Source organism: Strix uralensis, chromosome Z (genome assembly GCF_047716275.1).
Source record: "Strix uralensis isolate ZFMK-TIS-50842 chromosome Z, bStrUra1, whole genome shotgun sequence".
NCBI classification, from domain to species: domain Eukaryota; kingdom Metazoa; phylum Chordata; class Aves; order Strigiformes; family Strigidae; genus Strix; species Strix uralensis.
In genome coordinates, this window is record NC_134012.1 from 73,960,300 (window position 1) to 73,983,020 (window position 22,721).

The 22,721-nt window shown below is 35.4% G+C and overlaps 1 protein-coding gene across 1 annotated transcript in view; it reads left to right on the top strand.

Annotated features, from left to right (window-relative positions):
• CNTNAP4 (contactin associated protein family member 4) overlaps positions 1-22,721 on the top strand; it is a 246,442-nt gene that overhangs the window by 133,936 nt on the left and 89,785 nt on the right. Inside the window, exon 4 of the mRNA XM_074856318.1 lies at positions 20,038-20,185. Coding sequence (XP_074712419.1) covers positions 20,038-20,185 — 148 coding nt within the window. The remainder of the gene's footprint in view (positions 1-20,037; positions 20,186-22,721) is intronic.

Consider the following 22,721-nt stretch of genomic DNA (forward strand, 5'->3'; position numbering starts at 1 on the left):
ACCTATTTACCTGGCTGAAGATGAACAACATGGGAACAAAGCTCACATAATAGTGTAGAGCAAGCCTCTGTCAGCATAAGAGTGGACACTAATTGTAAAGGCTGCAAAGAGAAGCATGCAAAAAAGCACCCTGAAGTGGTCTACAGAAGAGCAGCTGGTTATTATGACTGCAGTGTTCTCCCACACTGAGACACTAACTGCCATCCAAACTGAAGATGTATTCATACAACTTGGGGCAATCAGCAAGGATCTCTCCATGAGCAGCTCAAAGCTTTGAGATTAGGTTTCTTGCTTGTTTTCAGGTCTGATGAATTTTCTTGTTAATTTAGCTTTCCTGAGCTGGAGTTGGATTTCAGTTTCTTGGGCAATAGTTAAAACTACAGAAATCTCTAGAATCAAGTTAATCTTCAGATTTATAATACTGCTTCTTGGTTTGACTAAGTGATCAAAAAAGTCCAGACTGGGACAAAATAGAACTGATGGTTCTGTTTCTATTGTGGTCAAGGACTTCTGTCTGAGACCTTAGAACAAGCTGGATGAGGTAATTTACTCCTTTGTGAAGATGATAAAAACTGTGCTGTAGAACCATGGAATAGTCCTAAACAGAGCAGAATTATAAGAGAGATGCAGTTTCTGAACAATGACCCTCAATCCAGTAAGGTCTAGAGAGTGACTTACTAAGAATGTAAGCTGCCAGGAGACTTTATTGGAGTTTCTGGTCAGACAGAGAGCCTGGAAAAAAAGCATGTCATAAAAATTAGGTAGCAGCCTAGCCCTCTGTGGATGCAACCTCAGGTGGGAGCAGCAATTTGGTTTTGGTGATAGAGGGGTCCGTCCCTAGAAGAAACCTTGCTAAAACAACAGAAACCTTGCTTAAAACCTTTCTTTATTTTTATGTCTCTAAACCAACATGTAGTAGACCTGTGATGCAACAGCATCTTACTTCTGTTATATGAGGGAGCTAGCTACAAAATTCGTGGAAGATTATTACAACATCTAGTAAGATTCTGTTGTTGTTTTTTTTTAATTAGTGCTTAAAGATGTTCTCCACATTCTGCACAGTAGGTCTAAGTGGGGATTTCACAGAATCACAGAATCATCTAGGTAGGAAAAGACCTTGAAGATCATCTAGTCCAACCATTCCATCCAGTCCAACCCCATTTCATGGGCTAGCCCCAAACTTACAGCCAAGCATTCAGCAGTTTGGACTGAGTGGTAAAGGGGGGCTACACCAGTGTTACTTACAAGATCCTTTACAGGGCAATGGACATTTTCTCTTATTTCCAATGATCAATTATATACTTTCATTTGCTAAAACAATTTTGATAATAAAATACACTATTGATATTTATCAGCTTCAGTCATACCAGCTCCTAATTATGGTCCTAGAATTTTATTTTTTAACTGTGACAGAGCCATTTTCTCCTCAATTTCCTTTCTGTGTCTTCTACCTTTGTGGCAAGATGAGTAAGACCCCTAGTTTACGGCCCTGTGTATGCTAAAAACTGATCAGTATGTAGACTTCCAACTTCTAGAATGGCTTTTCTTCTATGAGAGATGCTAATTTAAATCTCTTTCTTTACCAAATAATGAGAAAATACCAGGCAGACTGGCATGTAGCAAGATCACATAAGCCTTTTTAGATATGATAGAGGTCTGAAGAAGTCTTGTGCAATCCTAGTAATTATTGCTCTTGTAAGATTCCCCTTAGGATAAGACTTCACACGGACCTAATGACAGACAAAACTTCACACAGGCTTAGTAACAAACAGAGTGAGTATATGCACTGAAAACAGAGTCTGAAAAAGTCAAAGTTCATAATTTTTGATTTTTCAGTTCTGAGTTTCAATTAATAATATTTTAGAATAAATAAATATATACCAAAATACACACATATGTCTTAAAAAAACCCATGTTTCAAGCTATCATATGTAGCTTAAAATAACAAAAGTATTATAAAAATGTTAACATTTTAAGGCTTACATGAAAAAATTACTTAATACTTACTAAATTAATGTTCATGATGAAGTCCTATCAATCCATTATTGTATTGTGTACTTCTTGCTTCTTTGGTTTTTCTTAATATGTATTTTTTCCAAATGTTTATGGGGAATACATTTTAAAGACATTTACCAAACTATATGATATTGTTTATAAATATATTTTTTCAGAGGCTTCTTACTTTATGATATGAAAAAAATGAATTTACAAAGTATGACATTTATTAATATATTAAATACAACATTATGATATTTTCAGTTAAAAAGTATTAGAAATCTTTTAGTCACTCTGTGTTACATGAAGATAATTTGAAACATGGTTGGATAGGTGAAGAATAATTTCCATACTCTGGCAGATTGAAAAATATATATAATTGATAACCTATAAAATTGTTGTGTCCTTTTTCTGTACTTATTTTGACATCACTTCTGATTGGCAAGATGCTAATTTGCCAAGCAGAAGCAGTCTCCTTTTATAATTAGCTTGATCCTTGATTTATACAATTATGACAAAGGTTTTTGGGAGCAAACAATTCATTGTTTCAAAGAGAAGGTGCCTATTATAAAGACCAGATGATATTACAGAATTAAATCAGTATTGGTTTAATCTAAAACGTGATGGTCATAAGTAAAAAAAAAAAAAAAAAACCAAAAAAAACAACCAAACCCCAAAACACACATAGAGTAAGAATTCACCAATTTTAAAAATAAATTGGATATCAAGAGTTGGAGACTTGGTTCTTGAGAATGACTGAGTTGAATTCTGTGGGCACTTCCAACTGCTTTGAGTGGACTGCTCACTATCAGACAGACTGTCTGAATGAAGCAATGAAGTGTTTTCACCTCTTTCCTTCCCCAGATTTTTCCTCCCCCCTTACTATTTGTAAAACACACTGGTGAATTAGTCTTTAATTGTTCGGTTAATTATTTGGGTCTTCCTTAGGAAATAGAGTGGAGTTTCTGTTGTAGCACAGACATTGAAATTAATTGATCAAAGGTGAGAAGTAAGCTGTCCTCAACAGTAGTGATAAAATGTTTTTTATAACTGAGTTCACTGGAGCACCCCCATGTCACATGGCAGTAATGGTCTCCCCATTTCTTTTTGCTCAGATGAAATAAAAATACTAAATAATCTTAAGTAATTGCTGACCTTAACAGTGAATTGTGAATTAAACTGTATGTGCTTAGTGTCAATTGTAAATGAAAGAGAAAACAGTCCTCAGTGGAATTACTTTTGTCTGATGCAACCTGCATAAAGTGGATTAAGAATACTTTTACTGATGTGCATCTCTGCAACTTTATGTTTCCTTCATTCAGGTGAGGAATAGATTTTGGTGTCTGTTACATGAATCACATGATACTTTGATTTGGGTTTTTTTTTCAAGAACCTTTACAGGAGGTAGTTAAAGAGAAGCCTGCTACTAGAATTCTAATTTAGATTTGTGTCTGAACTCCTTCAAGTTCTCAGAGTTACAGCTCAGTTTGAATGCATTTCAAAAGCATTTCAGCATAAATTTATCTTTAAATGTGTTGTTTTCTCTAGGTATATGAGGCTAATTCTCCATTCCCTTCTGCCTTGCACTTAGTTTCATTCCGATGCACGGAATAGGTAGGGATGACTAGCAAACTAGAATTATCCACCTGAGACAGCTTTATTTATACTCACTCTACAGCACTGGTGTGCACCAAAACCAGTTTAAAGATGTTACAATGTAAGCAAGATACATTAGGTTGAAATATTACAGAAAGTCAAAGGCAGTAAAAATTAGTGTCATAGATGTTCCTACAGACTACTTCAGTTTTCTATACATCTAAAAATAATCTAAAATTGGTACTAAAATCAGTTTGAAATTAAATCTCTTGTGTTAAAAACATGTAGTCAAAGAACTAACATTCTTATTGTCAAGATTTTTGTAGAAAAGACGATTTTTATTTAGTTATTTCTTTTCCTACCCTACAGAAATCCATGAGATGCCATCCATCCCCTGTTATGGTTTAAAGAATGGGTTTAGGAGCAGTTTCAGTGCACTGTGGAATGGTACTGTTTCTCTTAGAAAAGCTATTCCTACACAGTCTGTTTAGAATATCTAAATTAATTAAATAATAATCAATATCAAGATTACATTTGAACAAAGAAAAATTTAGCTGGAGAGATGCGACCACCCATGTACCTGTAGTCATTTGATCACAATTTCCAGTTTTGCAATGCACAAATGACTGTCACCACCTCTCATCCTTCAAGATTTGTCATAAATGTTAGACATAAAAGAGATATTAAATATTCTGGAAATTATGATAAAAGAAACTGGCAACACTTGTGCTTCAGCAGCACTGTGTGGCTTTGATTTTGTCTCATAAACATGTTGCTGGCATGCAGGCCTCCCTCTAGGGGCACCATGTTGAGCAAGTGAAAAGAGAATTTCTTGGTTCTTTCATATAAGGAGGATCATTTTTAATATAAAGAACCACACTTGATATTGATCATGCTTCTTCAGTGACACTTTATCCAGTGGGCAGTTAATTATTGAAAGAAAATGGTTAAATGTCTAGGAGTAAATGTCTAATAGTGTGGATTTTGCAATCTATACAACATTTTTCTCACTGATCTGTATTTTAGCTTTAACCCTTACTGACAGATGGACACATAGAGATGTAATTAAATGCTTGTTATGATTACATAATCTAAAGAGATTAGCATGGCAAACTGCCAGCAGTATTCCCATATATTCAGTCACCTCCACGGAAGAAGTAGAGTTATGGTTATTCATGTCATGTGCTCTAAATGGAATTTATTCCCATTTACCCTATGTAAGGTCTAATTCCTGATTATTAGAGTTGAAAATGCTTGAAAGACCCTTGCAATCTCAAATTGAGTGCTATGTCCATCCTGTTGTAACAAAGAGATGTTCATAAAATTGTGTATTCTCTGGGCTTCTTGTGATGCATTTCTCACTTGCCATAACACTATTAGCATGGAGCTAGATTTGCGTAATATTTGCAGTAACACTGGGGACTATAAAGCAAATACTTAAATCCCTACCTTTGAGATAAATCAATTCCAGTGTAAATTGGATTTACAAGGAGTATCTCACTTCACATGACTGCATTCTATGTTTTTGAACTTGGGATACAGCAGTTGGGACAATTGAAGTCAAAACCTTATCAGCTCCTGATGAAGTTTGCATTTTTGTTTTCTTCTTAGCAAACAGAGAAGATGAAGTAAAATATCCTGTAGAGGAGATGAGATTAGTGTTCAAGGAGGCTGATGTGTTTTAGCTTTTCTACAGAAAGTAATGTATCAGAATTCTTGTTAATACTGTACTGGTACCTTACATTCCTTCTACTTTCCATCAGATAGCCTGTTATGAAGAAAGATGATGACCATCACTGATGTGTTTTCAGGCCACAAACCTTCTGTCATATTATCCCTGTGATCAGTGGAGTTATTCAAATTTATACCAGCAAAGAAACTGTGTCGTAGTCAAAGAAGCAAAGGCCTACCTGATGCAATGTTTGATCTGCATATATGCCACAGGGTGGATAACTCTAACCAGTAGCCACAAAGATTAAAATAGTCTTCTCCCATCCCTATTTGGAGATCTAATTTCATGATGTTTATGCAGAGACCTTCTTTATTCTGTCTCTCTGCATTGTAGAGCCGCCAACTCGATCTCTGCTTGCCCTTCCCATAGCGATAGACACAACCAGCTCAGACATTTCTTCTATCCCTTCGACAGTTGTACCATTTGCTGAGGTTTGCAGGTGTGCCCTTTCTGTTCCCTGTCCATCATGTATTCTTGATTTCTTTCCTTGCATGCCATATTCGCTAGTCACTTGTATTTGATAGTCATTTATTTGTATTTAAATGCACAGGAGTATAGGAAAGTCTGAACTACCATTATCTTGCTGCTTAGGGTACCCAAATCTGTTGGTTATATTAATACTGGATTGTGTGTCAGACAAAAAATTTCCATGTGACAGATACCTAGGAACTTGGTATTATTCCATTCATGACTTAAAAAATCCTACTGTGGCTTTTAGGACATATCCCCTGGACACAAAAGAGCACTCTAGTAAGTGTTCCTATGTGATCTAGCATGTTTACAGTGCAGACTTCACTTTATCCTAGTTATGGGATCTCTGCATTTAATTTCTGAGGCATCAGGTGCTTGCTAGAGTAGTACAATGCCTGTTAAGTACATTAGTTATTAAACATAGTTAAGTCTCTCATGCTGTGGATTTTCTCTTCTTTTTTAAAAAGATAAATACTCTTATTTTCTGTTTAATATGAGCAAATACTTGTGTTTTTGCTATGTTCTGTGTGTTTTCCTACATGCATCGTGTAGGATAAAGATGTTAAGATACCAGTGGTAAGCCTAGAAAGAAATATAATTACAACTGATGGTATGAAACCTTCCAGTCTTCACTGGAGCATGGATTGATGAATGTCTCTTTGTCATGGTTTGACCTCAGCTGGCAACTAAGCACCACGCAGCCAATCACTTAGTCACCCCACAGTGGGATGGGCAGGAGAATCAGCAGGGTAGAAGTGAGAAAATTCTTGGTTTGAGATAAAGACAGTTTAATAGATAAAGCAAAAGCTCCACACACAAGCAAAGCAATGTGAGGAGTTCATTCACCACTTCCCATTGGCAGGCAGGTGTTTAGAGCCATCTCCAGGAAAGCAGGGCTTCATCACACATAACGGTTACTTGGGAAGACACCATCACTCAAAATGTCCCCCCCCACTTCCTCCTTCTTCTCCCAGATTTATATGCTGAACATGACATCATATGGTCTGGGATATCCCTTTGGTTAGCTGGGGTCAACTGTCCCAGCTCTGTCCCCTCCCAACTTCTTGTGCACCCCCAGACTACTCACTGGAGGAGTGGGGTGAGGAGCAGAACAGGCATTGACTCTGTGTAAGTACTGCTCAGCAGTAAGTAAAACATCACTGAATTATCAATGCTGTTTTCAGCACAAATCCAAAACATAACCCCGTACAAGCTGCTATGAAGAAAATCAACTCTATCTCAGTCAAAACCCTTCCAACTATTTTCAGATCATAGAAAATTCTTTCTCCTCCTTCTCCCATCCACCTGAATAAATGAGTAATATTCTTTGAATCTATTCTGCTAAAATAGGCTACAACAAAAGGATTACTGGGAGGCCAAGTGACCTTTTGCTAAAGTTTATACTGTTTTATTCCACAAATACAGACTGCTTTATTTCGAAAACCTTTCCTTGTTTTGTTTAATTCAAATTTCTACACCTCTTTTCTGCTTCTTTGCATTTCCATCTGGGCTCCAAATAAAATCACTATAAAACCATCTCATGCTGTTACCACCTTCAGTGCTGATAGAGGATTTCTTACGAGTGCCAACAGCTCACCACTTCGGGTTACTTTAACTGCTTCACTCTGATTTTGAAGACAGAACTTTATATGTATTTTATATCCTCATGAATAGCTAAGTTCTGTACTTCTGAGTGGAACATGACTTTGCTCCATGATGTCTCTGTCTCTTGTGCTTACACTGCAGATGTTTTTAAGCACCATGTTCAATAAGTTGAACACTACCAAGAACAGGTGTTCCTCAGTTAGGTTTTTTACATTGTATTAAACAGTCTTAAGAGGCTACAACACACATGTCAAAATTATCAACCAAATCAGTGATGAAACAAATCTTATTGAAATGTTTGCGTCTGTTTCTCATGAATGCAAAAAACCATTATTAGATTTTATTAGGTCAAAGATGAAACATGGCAGAAAGTAAATCACAGTATCATAAAACATGAAATATTTTCTTTCACAAAGTGACCTTTCTTTATTCATATTCAGACAGAAGTTATCATAGTCTCCTGATACCTAACTTAAACTTCTGGTTTGGGCTTCTTTTTTGGTTTTGTTTTTTGGTTTATTTTTTTTAATCCTCCAAGAAAGAAATTATAGTGTATTCAGCCTGACAGTTTCACAACTTCTAATTCAAGCTATGAAGATAATGAAGGTAGCTTGAAATCCATGTTTGGTTTTTTTTTTCTCCAAAAGCAGAAAAACTAAAAATCTATTTTATTTTGACTAATGAATCCATATGGACAACTTAAATTCTCATATAACCAATTGACTCCAGGACCCAGGTTTTTCATCTGAACAACAAATGATTCATATATCAATCTAGCCATGTTTTTCATCCCAAAGTATTGGAGTCTTGCTGCCTATAACACAGAAGAAAGAGGACTTGGTGAAAATTAAAGCCTTGCACAGACATAGTAAACCTGTTGAAAATAGGAAATCTGTTGAAAAAAATTACATGTTGAAGTTACATTGGGGAGAATATGATGGTGTTCATCAGCTTAATCCTTTGTGTTTTGTTACATTAAGCAAGTGATAAGTTTTAACCTTTATTTTTATCTGAATGATCATTTCAATACCTGTATCAGGTATAGCTCCGATTTCACTTTGCCTTTGTTTCTATAAAAGTCTATTAAGTAGTCTTAGTTTATTTCAATGCAGGTGTGTAACTGCAGAACAAAAGCAATCAGCTAGAAGTTTGATTAACTAGAAGGATACTTACATAATGTCATCAGGAAACTTTAATTTGGGGGATTATCCTATTGTCCCATCTTATTTTCAGTGTGGCTACGGTGAACTGTGACATTTCTTGAAAACGAAACCTCTGCTTTTGTATTCCAAATATTTTACACATTGGATTTAATTTTTCCTAGTCACTGGTAACTACTTCTGAATGCAACTTTAATATACACTTGCTGAACATTTCTGTTAAAATTTAATACAGAAGTGGTATAAGTATACGGAAAGGTCTTTGAGCCTTATTGTTTACAGCCTATCTGAAAAGCTTAAGCTCTTCAATTTCTCTGGGGTTTCATTTCATTGTATCTTTCAACAGAGTAAAGCAAACAACATGGAAGCTGCTTGATTTCGACAGGTTTTCTTATAAGCAGAATAGCAAGTACTATGTAAAAAGAAAAGTTATAACTTACCACTGAAGTTTTCGGTGAGACAGATGAAATATTTAACTAATTTGAAAGTTGTAACAACATAAATAACAGATTATCATTATGTTAACTTGTTGTGTTATACACTATTGTGAGTCCATAATGATGAGTTACAGAAGAATTCAAATACAGGCTTTTCTCTAAAGTTAGAAATGGTGAGACTTCGTATATGAAAAGCCACAGAAATAAATTTAGTAGGAAGCCTTTTTATTGAACTCTATTACTGTCTGTGACCCTCAGGACATAAGAGCTACAAAGCATTTGCTCTGCCATTTCTGTGTTGCATAGTTAGTAAGGTTCCCTTCCTTTCTTTCTGGTCATTTAATCTCATTTCAGAGAAAAGTATAAATTGTACACGAAGGAATGTTATACTGTAATAGCATATACCTAAGTTTCATATAATGAGAAATATACCATCTCAAAAATTTTACAACTTTCTAACAAGTAAATATGTGGAATAAACAGGTTAAATATTTTACTGCTCTTTGACAATATTTCATAACATTTATGGAATTTATTATTTCTAAGTGTGTAAAAGTATTTGGTTTGACACTCAACATTAAATAACGTTAGCAAAAATATTTCTTTACCCAGCACAGTAGTTGTTAAGCTTCAAACTAATTTGAAAGTAGAAAACAGTTACACTGTAGCTCATGTTCAAAATTCCGTGTGTTCATATTTTACAGATTCTTTCAAATGGATTTATTAAAAAGAAAAAAAAAAAAAAGTGAAAATTAATTGTCATAATGCTTCCATTAAAAACTGCTTTTGCTATTACCCTCAGAGATCATCACAGTTACCTTTAGAATATCAGAATACAAATTCATGGACTACAGTTCCATATTTTAAAAAGTATATGTATATTCATTTCAGGTAAAGAATTACCTAATCTTTGAAAGTCATTGAGGATAAAGATTGTTTAGAATTCCAGTAATACTATTAAGAAACACATTCATATTTTCAATTTTAAGGGAATATCTGTGAGGTACATGTGCTTAGGTATTAATAAACATAGTGGTTTCATAATTGCATATTGGGAATTAATAAAGAAATGTTGTTGTGATAATTTTTTAAGGGAGGATTAACGAACTTTAATGTTGTGCCCAGTTGTGTTAATACAAGGGCTCCCTCCAATGGTGACAAGTTACTTCAGATACAATTTATTGCTACATATAGGTGAATGAAACAGGAAATAAGGTGGATGTAAGAATTCCAAAAAGTAGTTGTTTCTGGTGGTTAACATAAAGATATTTTTAATGCATACGTTAGTCCCTACACTGTGACATCTAGACAATAAAGTACCTTTTCATTTCAGATCTGCTGAACAAGGGGAAAAAAAAAAAAAAAGAAAGAAAAAACCCACTGTTTTTATTAACCACATTTCCAAAAGAGCGTAGCTAACTGGTGATAGACCTCTGCTGGCTAGCAATAGCCATTCAAGGGCCCTAGAGTCATACCCTATCTACACTCATCCACAATGCTGTTGAGTAAATGGGGTATTCAGCTGCAACTGCTGCAAAAAGAAACCCACAAACTTTTGTTGTTAGCTTATTTTTTAGATATCAAAATCTTACCCTTCTGTATTAATATGAAACCAAGCTGTTTCAAATTTTGTTTCTCAAAAAACCAAAACAAAATCCAAAACAACAAAACAGAAATGCAGAAAGAATCTCTAGTACTGGGTCCATTCACAAATGTCAGCTGTCACCTTTCATAAATTACCTGGTAAATGAAGTCTCATCCTCTCTTCATCTACTTCTGTATATATTCTCTTACGTAAATGTATGCTGAGATTTCCATTCACAGAGTGAAAGGCGAAAAAGAGAAAGAAACATGACATAATATCCCAGTGAATAAAACACTCACCCAGTGTGAATAAATACCAGAAAGAGATAGATGGAAAGAATATTGGTACAGTTTACCCTGTTATCCTGTTTCTGACTGACACTAATGGAAAGCTGTAAGAACAGTGTGAAGGTTTACTGAATGCTTACCAGGTGTGGTTTCCAAGCCAGCTGTGATACATGACTTACTATTTCCCAGAAAGAGAGAAAGGTAAAGACGACAGAAGTGGTGCAAAACTGCACCACCATCACCAGTGGCACACACCAAAAAAATCTGAACTGTTTAGCTTTAAGATCATGATTGAAATAAGAAGTCTGAAGAGGAAATATAGGCCCAGCATTTTTAAAGAAGAAAACAAAAAATTGGCCAAAGGAAAGAGAAAGGAGAAGAGAACACTGAAAAAGGAAATGTTTCAAAAGGTTCAAACATCAACCTAATATTCAGAGAGTATTGGAAGGAATGTGTATCTCTCAAGGTTGGTTTGTATGTCAAGTTTTTGGTGCACTTCATTGCAATGGAGGTGTTAACGCTGTTAGTCCCCACAGCACGGAGGAGGTGGACCTAGATGTCCGAGCCTCACAGAGGTTCCACTGGAATTTCAGTCTGGTGTCACATTATGAGCTTTGGGTTTTTGCCTTTTTGCCTCCCACCACCTGCCTCAAAAGAAGTCCACACAAACCCTCCATTTTATAATGTGAAACCAAATATCACAGAATCTTGTGTTCAGGTTGGAAAGGACCTCAGGAAGTCATCTGGTCTAACACCTCTAATTAAGCAGGGTTGCCTAAAGCTGTTTGTCCAGGAACACAGATGGAGACTGCACAACCTCCTAGGGCAACCTCCTTCTAGGTCTCTGAAAAAAAGAAATTTCTTTACTGTATAAAGCTTTCCTTATGTTCAGACAAAACTTCCTGTGTTTGAGTTTGTGCCTGCTGCCTCTTTTCCTATCATGGGAAACCACTGCCAAGAGCCTGGCTCCATCTTATTTGTGTCCTGCTTTCAAATATGTCCCCTGAGCCTCCTCTTCTCTATACTGAACAGCCTTTCATCCTGTGAGTGATGCTCTAGTCCCTTCATCATCTGTGTGACCCTCTCATGAACTTTCTCTAGTATGTCCATTTCTCTCTTAAACCCACAACTGGACACAGTACTCCAAGTGTGGCCTCACCAGTGCTGAATAAATGGGAAGGATCACCTCCCACCACCTGCTGGCCATATTTTGTCTAATTCAGCTGAGGTTACCATTAGATTTCTTTGTAATAATGACATATTACAGCATCACAGAATAATCTAGGTTGGAAAAGACCTTGAAGATCATCTAGTCCAACCATTAACCTCATACTGACCATTCTCAACTACACCATATCCCTAAGCGCTATGTCACCTCGACTCTTAAACAGCTCCAGGGATGGGGACTCCACCACTGCCCTGGGCAGCCCATTCCAATGCCTAACAACCCGTTCTGTAAAGAAATGCTTCCTAATATCCAGTCTAAACCTTCCCTGGTGCAACTTGAGGCCATTCCCTCTTGTCCTGTCACTTATTACTTGATTAAAGAGACTCATCCCCAGCTCTCTGCAACCTCCTTTCAGGTAGTTGTAGAGGGCGATGAAGTCTCCCCTCAGCCTCCTCTTCTCCAGACTAAACAACCCCAGTTCCCTCAGCCACTCCTCATAAGACCTGTGCTCCAGAGCCTTCACCAGCTTCGTTGCCCTTCTCTGGACACACTTGAGTAATTCAATGTCCTTTTTGTAGTGAGGGGCCCAAAACTGAACACAGGAATCGAGGTGCGGCCTCCCCAGTGCCGAGTACAGGGGTAAGACCACTTCCCTGTCCCTGCTGGCCACGCTATTTCTGATGCAAGCCAGGATACCATTGGCCTTCTTGGCCACCTGGGCACACTGCTGGCTCATGTTCAGCCGGCTGTCAATCAGCACCCACATGTTCCTCTCTGACTGGCAGCTCTCCAGCCACTCCTCCCCAAGCCTGTAGTGCTGCTGGGGGTTGTTGCTGACTCATGTTTAATTTGGTGACTTTGTGCTTCCCTGTGCTGAATGTCATGAGGTTCCTGTTGGTCCATTTCTTCAGCCTGTTGAGGACTGCAGAACTACAATCTGGTGTATCAGGCACTCCTCCAAGTTTTGATGTCACCATGAAACTTGAAGAGGCTGCACTCTGTCCCAGTATCTAGATCGTTAGTGAAGACGTTAAATAGTATTGGATACAGTATTGACCCCTGGTGTACACCACTCATTAATGGGCTCCACAGAGCTTTTGTGCCACTGGGTCCAGCTGTTCAGCCAGTTTTCAAATAATGCAGAATTAAACTCACCAGTGATGTCTATGCTTTTAGTACACTTGTGTACAATACCCAAGTGTTTATTTTGCAGAGTAAAGAAATGAGATTGCTGGCGGGACACCTAGCACAGAGCATCTACAGAGATGTTTTCAACTAAAAAAAGTAGTTTCTGAATTTCACCTGTTACTTATATTGAAGCTTGTGATATCCCCTTCTAATAAAAATTATAGTGACAACAGTCATACTGCTTCCACATTACTGTTGCCAAAGAGGAAGCTGCAGTGATTAAATCTAGGTGGTGGGAGATACAGGTTTATATGGATGTCTCACCAGCTACTTCACAGTGTGCTGAACATTTAACCTGCTTTTTTTTAAATTTTCCTATCTGAGAATTGGTGATGATAACAATTTTTTCAAGTGTTTTGACATTTATAGTGGTCTCATTAATTTTAGTAATTGTTTTCTTGCTTCTTTTTGTTCTTTAAAATTTATTTGCAAATGTTTTCTGTTCAGACTGTTTCAAGATAATGTTTCTTTAGGTAATATTATAAGTGAAACATAGATTCACTGCTTACATAAATCTAAGTACACAAGTGACTTTTTTAGGAGGGTATTTTCAGCAAACAAAGCACAATAGAATAAAAAACAACATGGCATAAAATATAATCCAGTTATTGGTTAAAGGTACGTTATGGCTTGTCGATTCTATAGTTTTGTTTGAAGTTTAAATATTTTGGCTTAATTTGGTTTTGATGTTTAGCTGTCCTTTAGCACTTTTCAGAGGAACATTGATCTAGTTTGCAAGTCTTTGGGAAGACATTAATTTTAAACAATGCTCAAAAGAGGGAACTATAAAAGGAACAATCTATCTTTTCAAGTTTATAGAGAAATTGTGTGTAGTTAGTGTGTGTATAGAGGAATTCCACTGGTCATACCAATCTTCTTGCTGAACATTGTAATTATATGATGTATTTCTTGCATCCTTCACTGCCTGTTGTCTTTTATGCTGTGAATTTTAGGAAATTTTTGCTGTTTAAAAGCTGGAAAACATCCAACACACTTCTATGGTGCTAGAATTTCTCATTGTTATATAAAAAAAAAAGAGCTTAAAGTTAAGGAGCATGAATAGCCAAATGACAGGACCATGTAACAGGACATGGCTATGAACTAGTTAATATAAACATGAAAAAAGAGAGCTTGAGTTTTAAATCTAAGAAGAAATATCAGTAGACAGCAAAGAGGCTGAGGTCACAGTCATACTGGTCAACTAACCACTTCAATACAGTAAAGCATTCCCTCTAATGTGCTGCCATAAACTGTAAAAGATACTACAGGTGGGAATTGGAGTGTTTCAGAGAATTCTTTTTGGATACTGACTAATTTGAAATAGCTAGCTATAGTTTTATATATATAGTAGCTAGAGTTTTATTTCTTCAAAAGATATCCACTCTCCTCCTGCTTTTCATCATCATACATGAGAATAATTCACCTTGAGGTGTTCTATAATGAGCAGAGACACAGTTTAGTAACTTCTTATGAAGGGAAGCTATAGAAGATAACTATGTACAATGTAATCTTTAATTAAATAAATTCCTTTTCTACATTTCTAGCTCATCATGTGTAAAACTATTAGTAATGCAGTTGCAAAATAAATAGTATTTTGGAACATTCTGAAGAGTACTCAATAGTCCATTTTTGTCATTTGTAATTTTAATAGCACTCAGAGATGGCTAGTAATTAAATGTGAGAATTGTATTCCTCTTGGGAAGACAAACAATTTTCTGTAAGAAAAAAACTAGTATTTTCAGTGCTAAAAGCTAGAAGATTCCAATTCTGAACTCGCAGTCTAGAAGTAGAATAAAGTATACCTTAATGACAAATTCTACAGCACAATGAATTAAGAGATATTTAAAATATGTTGAATGGTATTCCTTAAAATATTCTTAATGTACTGCAAAAACACTAAGTGAAAAATATACTTATAGGTGAAGTAGTCTTTGAAATCTCTTTTCAGAGATCTGAAATCCTTTCAGGGAATTTTAAAATTTTTATTTGTTTAGTATTTGTTTTTCAAATAGCGTGTTCAAATGGAATTGTACTTTGTGAATTGCATCACTCAAGTTTATGATATTAAATGATGAATTCAGTATGCTGCAAACATCTGAAATCTTATAAGCAAGCACATTAGAAGTTTCTGTATAATAAAAAAACCTAACAAATGAACAAGCAAAAAAGTAAACAAACCCAAACACCATTGTAACTCAGGAAGATGATAGATTGAGGGAACCACTGAATGAAAGGGCAGACATAATATCCTGTGCATGACATCAATATATCTGACAGTAATTAGTCATGGTTGCAGCATGACAGTGACTTTAAGATCCCTCCACTCTTTTGCTTAGAAATCATGTTATTGCTATAACTGGACAGATATTTTTCTTTTGACCTGGTCAGATGATGGGCACAAAGTGCAGATGATGTAAATGCATCAGAACTTGCCAGATGGAGTAGTTTCCTACCGAAATAGTGGAAGATGTTACAAGCAGTAGACATTAAGTAGAACAAGAATTTATGATGGTTTTCTAGCCAGGTTTTTTTCTATCTGGTCTATATTTATCATGTTGTCATTAATATACACCAGCCTTCTTTGAAGAAAAGATTATAATCAGTCATATTTATGAATATGTGGAACTGCTGTGTGGTTTTGTGAATTTAAGATTACACTAGTATAGTTCAACTATATCTTCAAACAATTCAGTGACAAGACCTGGTGAAAAATACAGGGAGTAACTTCCGTCACAAGGCCCCTCACTAAGATGCCACTGCTAATATTTTATAGCTAATAGATCTGTTCAGTTTTGCATAAATCATTGATTATAACCAATAAAACCCTAAAAATCTTTGATCATTTTATCTATGCAATCATTTTCTCCTAGCCATAATTCCAGTCTGGAGATCAAGTAAAGGAGACCGTTTTCTGGTACAGTGTTTTCTGATCAGAGTGAAGGACATTCACACTGAATTTTTTACTTTAACTGAACAGTTCACATCTGCTGACTTTTAGGACCGACTTCAGAAGACTAACAGTAACTTCCCACAGTGGTAATAGGATGAGAAGGAAGAGTCTGAAGGTTTGGATTCTTGTGCAATGAATATTTCATTGACATTGATGTTAATTGTACTGTGTGCTAGGTTAACCTGAATAAACACTACTTTTGTTACTGAGATGTAGATAGTTAAAACTACTATATGAACTTAGATAGAAGTTATAGGAGAAAATTGATTTTGAACTCTGTTCTCAGAAGAGCTCGATATGGGTTAATCCTGCAGCATTTTTAGAGTAGTATGAACGATGCTCTAAGGTGAATAAATTGCCAGTAGTCTGCAGGGATTTCTATTCCCTTTGTGACAACCCTATGCACTATTACAACTACCATTTTGGTGTGTATCATAAGCAGAAAAACTTGTACAGGCAGTTTGGCTTGACAGTGTTTCCAAAGCATAACCATCATCATGCAACAACAGCGAGTATTTCATATGAACAGCTCTGAGTTACTTCACACTGATTTTGTCAACTGCTTTTGCTGGTTTTGGTAGTAGAATTCTAAAACACATGAAGATGCTCAGACCCTTCTTGAGGTACACTAGTACCTCACTGCTAAATTTTCCCTTCTGACAAAATTATCCAGGTTGGGATCCTCTTCCAGTTCTTATCATTAAACATGAAATGAGAATTTGCATCTAAGTATTCTTATTTAACATAGTAATATTTGTATTTAATATGAAGTAATATTTATAATGAATAGAATAATATTTATTACTATGGGTAAACAATATATGTAAAAACATCGTGCATATTATTTAGTCATATAGTATGTTTTACAGTGTATATATCGTATAGAGTAAAAGTTGCATTTGTAGATAAGTATCATCTGTTCTTAGGTGGCTCACTATACACAGTGTATGTCTCATACACAGCTTTACCTATGGGGGACATTTTGACTGGCTGAGGAAGTTTTGGACATGATGCTGGTGGTATCCCTGGTCAAAAAATATATTTGCTTTATGGATAGAGGATAGAGAGGGAAACAAAGAACTGTCTTTTTACCTTACCTTGATGTAAGCTTACCTGCACAATCGTTCTGAGCTTTGTGATGCCCTTCTACACACAGGATTTAACTTTATTAATACAGTCCAGAGCATATGTGTGATTTCTGATGCCATAATGAACTGAATAATTCTGTCTTCAGAGCAGAGTTAAAATAACTTAAGGTAAAGAAACCACAGGGTTAGAAAATGAGTAAGAGTGTTAAAACAAGTTTGAGAGTAGGCCTTCATTTCAGGCTTCAGTACAGCTCAGGGTACTTTTCCTTTGTGGAATACAATAGGCCGTGAAGAACTATCTACTTAGATATCTATACTGCTGAGTGCCCCTGCTACCATTTAAGGCTAAACTGTAATATAGTATTCCCATGTTTCAAAAACAGCATTCTTTGAGAAAGGTGGTATGTCTCCATGCTATTAAAAAGCAGTATAATATAGAATCTGTGAGAGCATCAATTAAGATTCAGTAGGCAGTTATATTATCAGGGGTTAGCTTTACGACCTTATTAATATTTATGCAAACAATGCTTATTATGTGTAACATTCATATTAACTGAGGGTCACACTGAGTCTTTTTAACCATGAGATAGCTGTGTAGGTTGTGAGGGCTTTGTATAATCTAGAATAATGGAATGTTCCCTTTGAGTGATTTGGTACAAAAATGAAGTGATCTGAACAGTCTGAAGAAGACAGGGATGGGAGGAGGAAGGGTCATTATATGGTTTTAATTGTTATGTGTTTAAATGATTGTTGGATTGGACAGTGATATAGTAATTGCATGCTATGGTAAAGACAGAAGTGTATCTGTCACATTGAATATGCCTCTCCTCTAAGAAGCCTACAAGCTACTTCCATAGGCTTCAGATATGCCTTTAGTATTTTTGGTCTGGAGGAAAAGCTGTCTGATTGCTAACTCTTTTTCTTGTGAAAAGATTTAAAACTGAAAAAAATCCCCAAACCATGTATTTTAATCTTTAGAGTGTTAAAATCAAGCAATAAAGACCCATTTAATACTTAACTTGATACACTTTGTGTTCTTCCCAGATAAAAGCTTTGTAAAATGACAGCTAAAAATATTGATTTCTAAACTGACCATTCTGAATGGTTTAAAGAATAGTTTGGATTACTTTCTGGCTGTTACTGAAGTAAAAAAACTACTTTTAAATTAAGAACACATGACTTAAGTATGCCCTGCAGTAAAAAAATCAAACAATATTCATTCTGTACTCAAAAATTAACAACTAATTTTCATGAGATGGCTGTCATCCAAAAATGATTTTGGAAAACATTTAAATCTTAATTGAACACTTCATTTGCTCACAGTACTTACTTCTGTGACCTGGGTTCTGGTTCAGTCAACAAACTAATTGGCACTTTCTTTGGCAGATTATTTGTTGCAGACTACAAGTAAGGATTTTAAGGGACAAGAGGTCTGGAAGGGTCTCACCCTCCAAATAGTAACTCTTCTCCAGTGTTTGTTATTGCATGTTTTCACCTTCACCCACTGTGATAGTGAAAGTATAAAGCCTGAACATGAAAGTGGTGTGGACGCTCAGAGTCACTAACTCTCATTGCTTATTTTTAGCTTAATAAGTTAGCTGTAATGAGCCCATCTACTAGCTATTCTCTTTTTTCTTTTATTTTCTTTTTTTTTCCTATTAAGTGTTCAGAGATTATTAAAATTTTACTAGTACAGGGAAGGGAAGGTGAAAAGACTTATGTATAGGAAGGTAAATAATGAATGCAATGAAGTTCACCTCTGCTTCCAAAACTTAAGCTACATATCTAAAGTTCTTCTGCAATTACATCTGTGGTTTATAACTATAACAACAGTACTGTCCATATATCCAGAAATGTGTATGCTTTTTAATTCTGATAATCAAAATATTTCAGAGAGCTATTTTTGTTATCAGATATTTAGATTCAAATGTTTGAACAAATTATTTCTGTTTGACATATCACAAACAGGCAATGAGGAAAAAAACCCACACTGCATCTGAACATGTAACCAACAAAATCAGAAGATATACTCCAGTCTTTAGGATGCTAAAGTTCATGATTACAGCTCTTTAAATTTTTTACATTCTGCTTTACATTTCTTTATGTTTCTTTATCTAACAAAAAGAAAAATTAGTCCTATCAGTTAAATACTGCCAAAAAAGTTTCTATGGTAATACTTTATTTTTTTATATCTGACCTGAGAAAAAATCCTGAAATTTAGATTTTTCTTTTTCAACAGAACACTGAATTAAAATCCTTTCAATAATGCTCTGGTTTCTTTAGTTGAAAACCAGAGTCTTTCAACACCATGGTCTGTCAGTATGAGAACTTTTTGGATTCAGCCTACTACGCATCTAAAACAGAGATTTGCAATGAAATTTGTCTAGCCTTTTGGTAAGAGGAAATGATAAAGCTTACTCTGTTGTCTTAAAAAAAAGTATTAGATGGTACAATAAACTGAAATGCCAGGGTGCTCTACACATTTTGTGAAAGCAATGTTTGATTTTGAAATGTTTCATTCACTTACATTTTAGATGTGAGATTTTTCAGAGTGTGGTGTCAGTACTAAATGCACAGATGACTTAACACTTGATCCAGAAGAATAATCAAGATTGATTCAACAGTTGTTCCTATGGAATTCACTGACAATTACATTTTATTCCTGTGCTTTACTGTTTGCCAGATGAAGTTAAAAAATGAAAAAAATTAGCAATACTTCCATATATTTCTGTATTCAATATGGATGTGGCTGATCTCTTTTTCATTTTCTTCTAGGCCTTTGCTGGAAACACAAATGCAGACAGCGTCATATACTATAAACTTCAGCATTCCATTAAAGCAAGATTTCTCCGTTTTGTGCCTTTGGACTGGAATCCAAATGGCAGAATTGGAATGCGCATTGAAGTGTATGGATGCACATACAGTAAGTGTTTTGCTGAACCAGCTAAATGAAATGAGTATTAATCATTGTCTTTTACTACCTACGTTACACTTGAAAGTAGATTTCTAAGCTTAAATTTGATCTTGAAAAAAACTGTTTCAGTAAGTTTAAGTGCAGGCTTCACTGTTTCTGCATCATCTAACAATATGTGATTCTTATTTTTCAGTTCTCTCTGTGTTGGAATGAATGGAATGGACATAATCCAATAACTGATTTAACACAAATTCTTTTTCTGATAGTCTTAAACTGCATCTTAACATGGTGCACCTTCTACCTGAAGGGCAAAATGTGGAAAATGTTTAGCTTTAAATATCTATGGTCTTGGTCCTGAGTCAATAAGAGTACAAGTGGGTAGACCCAAAAATACACAGTTGAAGGATACTTCAAATTTGTTATACATTTAAGGAGTACTTTTGGAATAATTTTTGTGTCATTAATAAAACATTATTAACTGATATCAGTATTTGGAAGACAAATGCATAAGTGTTATTGTTGTATTGATCTGCTGGACAATGTAAATCGTCCTGTTGTTTTCCTGTTACAGTTCTTCGTCCCTGGACTTTTAAAGCAATATTCCTCTTAGGAAGTTGTTTACTGCTTTTTATTCTCCACATCTTTTCTCCATGAGGGAAACACAGTTTATTTTAAGTCACCTCTTTAATCGCTTCTTTTAAGTACTTTCCTCTGTTGGTTTTGGTAGATTTTTTTTTTTTTTTCAACTTCTGTTTAAGTCATTCTTTACATGGCTGATCTCTTCTGAATGGTCTCCATGTATCTCTCTTCTGTTCCCATTCATTAGTATCTGACTTTAAACCGAACACCAGTAAAACACATCTCTGGGCTTTCTGCCTTAAACTTGACTTTATAAAATGAGTAAAATATCATGAACTAAGGATATTGACAATTTCAACCTGGTTGCAGGAGATTAAGTCACCTTGAAAATTAGGTAAACTGTCCCATCCCAGAGAATAGACAGTTCATGCCAGGAGAAGGGTGTGAGAAGCTAAATCCACACAGAATTCCTCAGTGACATCTGCCTGGAGACTGGGAACATGACTTATGATTCCTAGAGCAATCTAAGTATACTGCTCTAAGTGAGAAATATGGCCAAAGTTCAACTTACCCTCCACTTTTTTAAGTATCAGGACTACTAAAAGTTAAAAATGGAGGCTGAACAAATGACTTTATCATTCCCAGCTGAAAGCTCATCTAAATATCTCATTTGAAATCTCACCTCTGTGGTACTTGATAAGAATACATTCTTTCCTGTCTCTAAGCTTCACTGAAGGTCAGCCAGCTTTGCTTTGTCCCAGTCCTTTACCTTGTGCATTTGACAATGTTTAAATCCTTACTCAAAGCCTTGTTCTCAAACATTTGCAAACTAAAGAGCTCTCTTTTGCACATGCCTAAAATCTAGATTTTAATTATATATATTCACTACTGTAATTTTCTCTATCACACACTGCAAGGTATCTTATGGCTTTCTTCTATGATATCTCTATTGCCATGCTGCCAATGGAAAAAAATCTATGAGTCTAAAGGACAAAAAAACGACAGTGTCCATGTTACTAAAACTAATAAAACATACAAAGTAAACATTACACAGTTAAAATATTTTGTGTGTGGTCTGTAACTACTTTTGAGGAAGATTATATATTTTCCTGTCTTTTACTTCTATGGTGGAGGATCGATCCTATAGCTAGCTTGTGGAAACAAATCAATGATAACCATCATCTAAGATTAGGCTGAATTTAAAAAGAATATTTACTTCATCCATTATCCACTGTAATGCAGTACATAAAGAACATGATAGTGTTAAAATATGGAAACTTTTTAAGCTGGTTAAGATTTTCTCTGTATTAATAATGTTGTAAGTTCTTGAAATGCCTATTTTTCCTGTGTATAATTGCTTTCATGCCAAATGAATTGCAGACTGTTTATCATACCTTTATTTATTTTAAACATCTAGAATTAGGATGTGCTTTTAGAAGTTCAATTCAGTGGTTGCTGTTGACGACAGCAAGATTATAGTCTTACAGTTCTAAAATATATTTGATAATTTTAAAGATTAATTCTTTCCCTCCAGTCTTTTTCTCCATTTATGAGACACATGCAGAACATGTAGTTATTGTTACAGTAATTATGCCTGGATGTTTCTGAATTGCTATGTACTTTTCCAGGTGGGATCAGAAAATAAAGAAAAGCAGAAATGTCAATGATACCTATTTTAACTTTGATTCACATCCAGATTTCCCATTTCTCATTCTTCCTTTCAGAGAGATCTCACTGGGTCTTATATTGTAAGACTAAGCAGGTCTCTTTCCATTTACCACTGAGTATGTGGGCTGTGTTCTGTATTCAAGTGCAAATACAGTAATTTCTTCCTTCAGTCTTATCTGTTGCAAATTCCACAAGTAAAACTAAAACTGCAAGAAAATATAAAGTGGATCTCACTATTCCATAAAGTGATACTGAAAAATGTATGTCTGTTACATCCAAAAGAAGTCTTTTTTTTTTT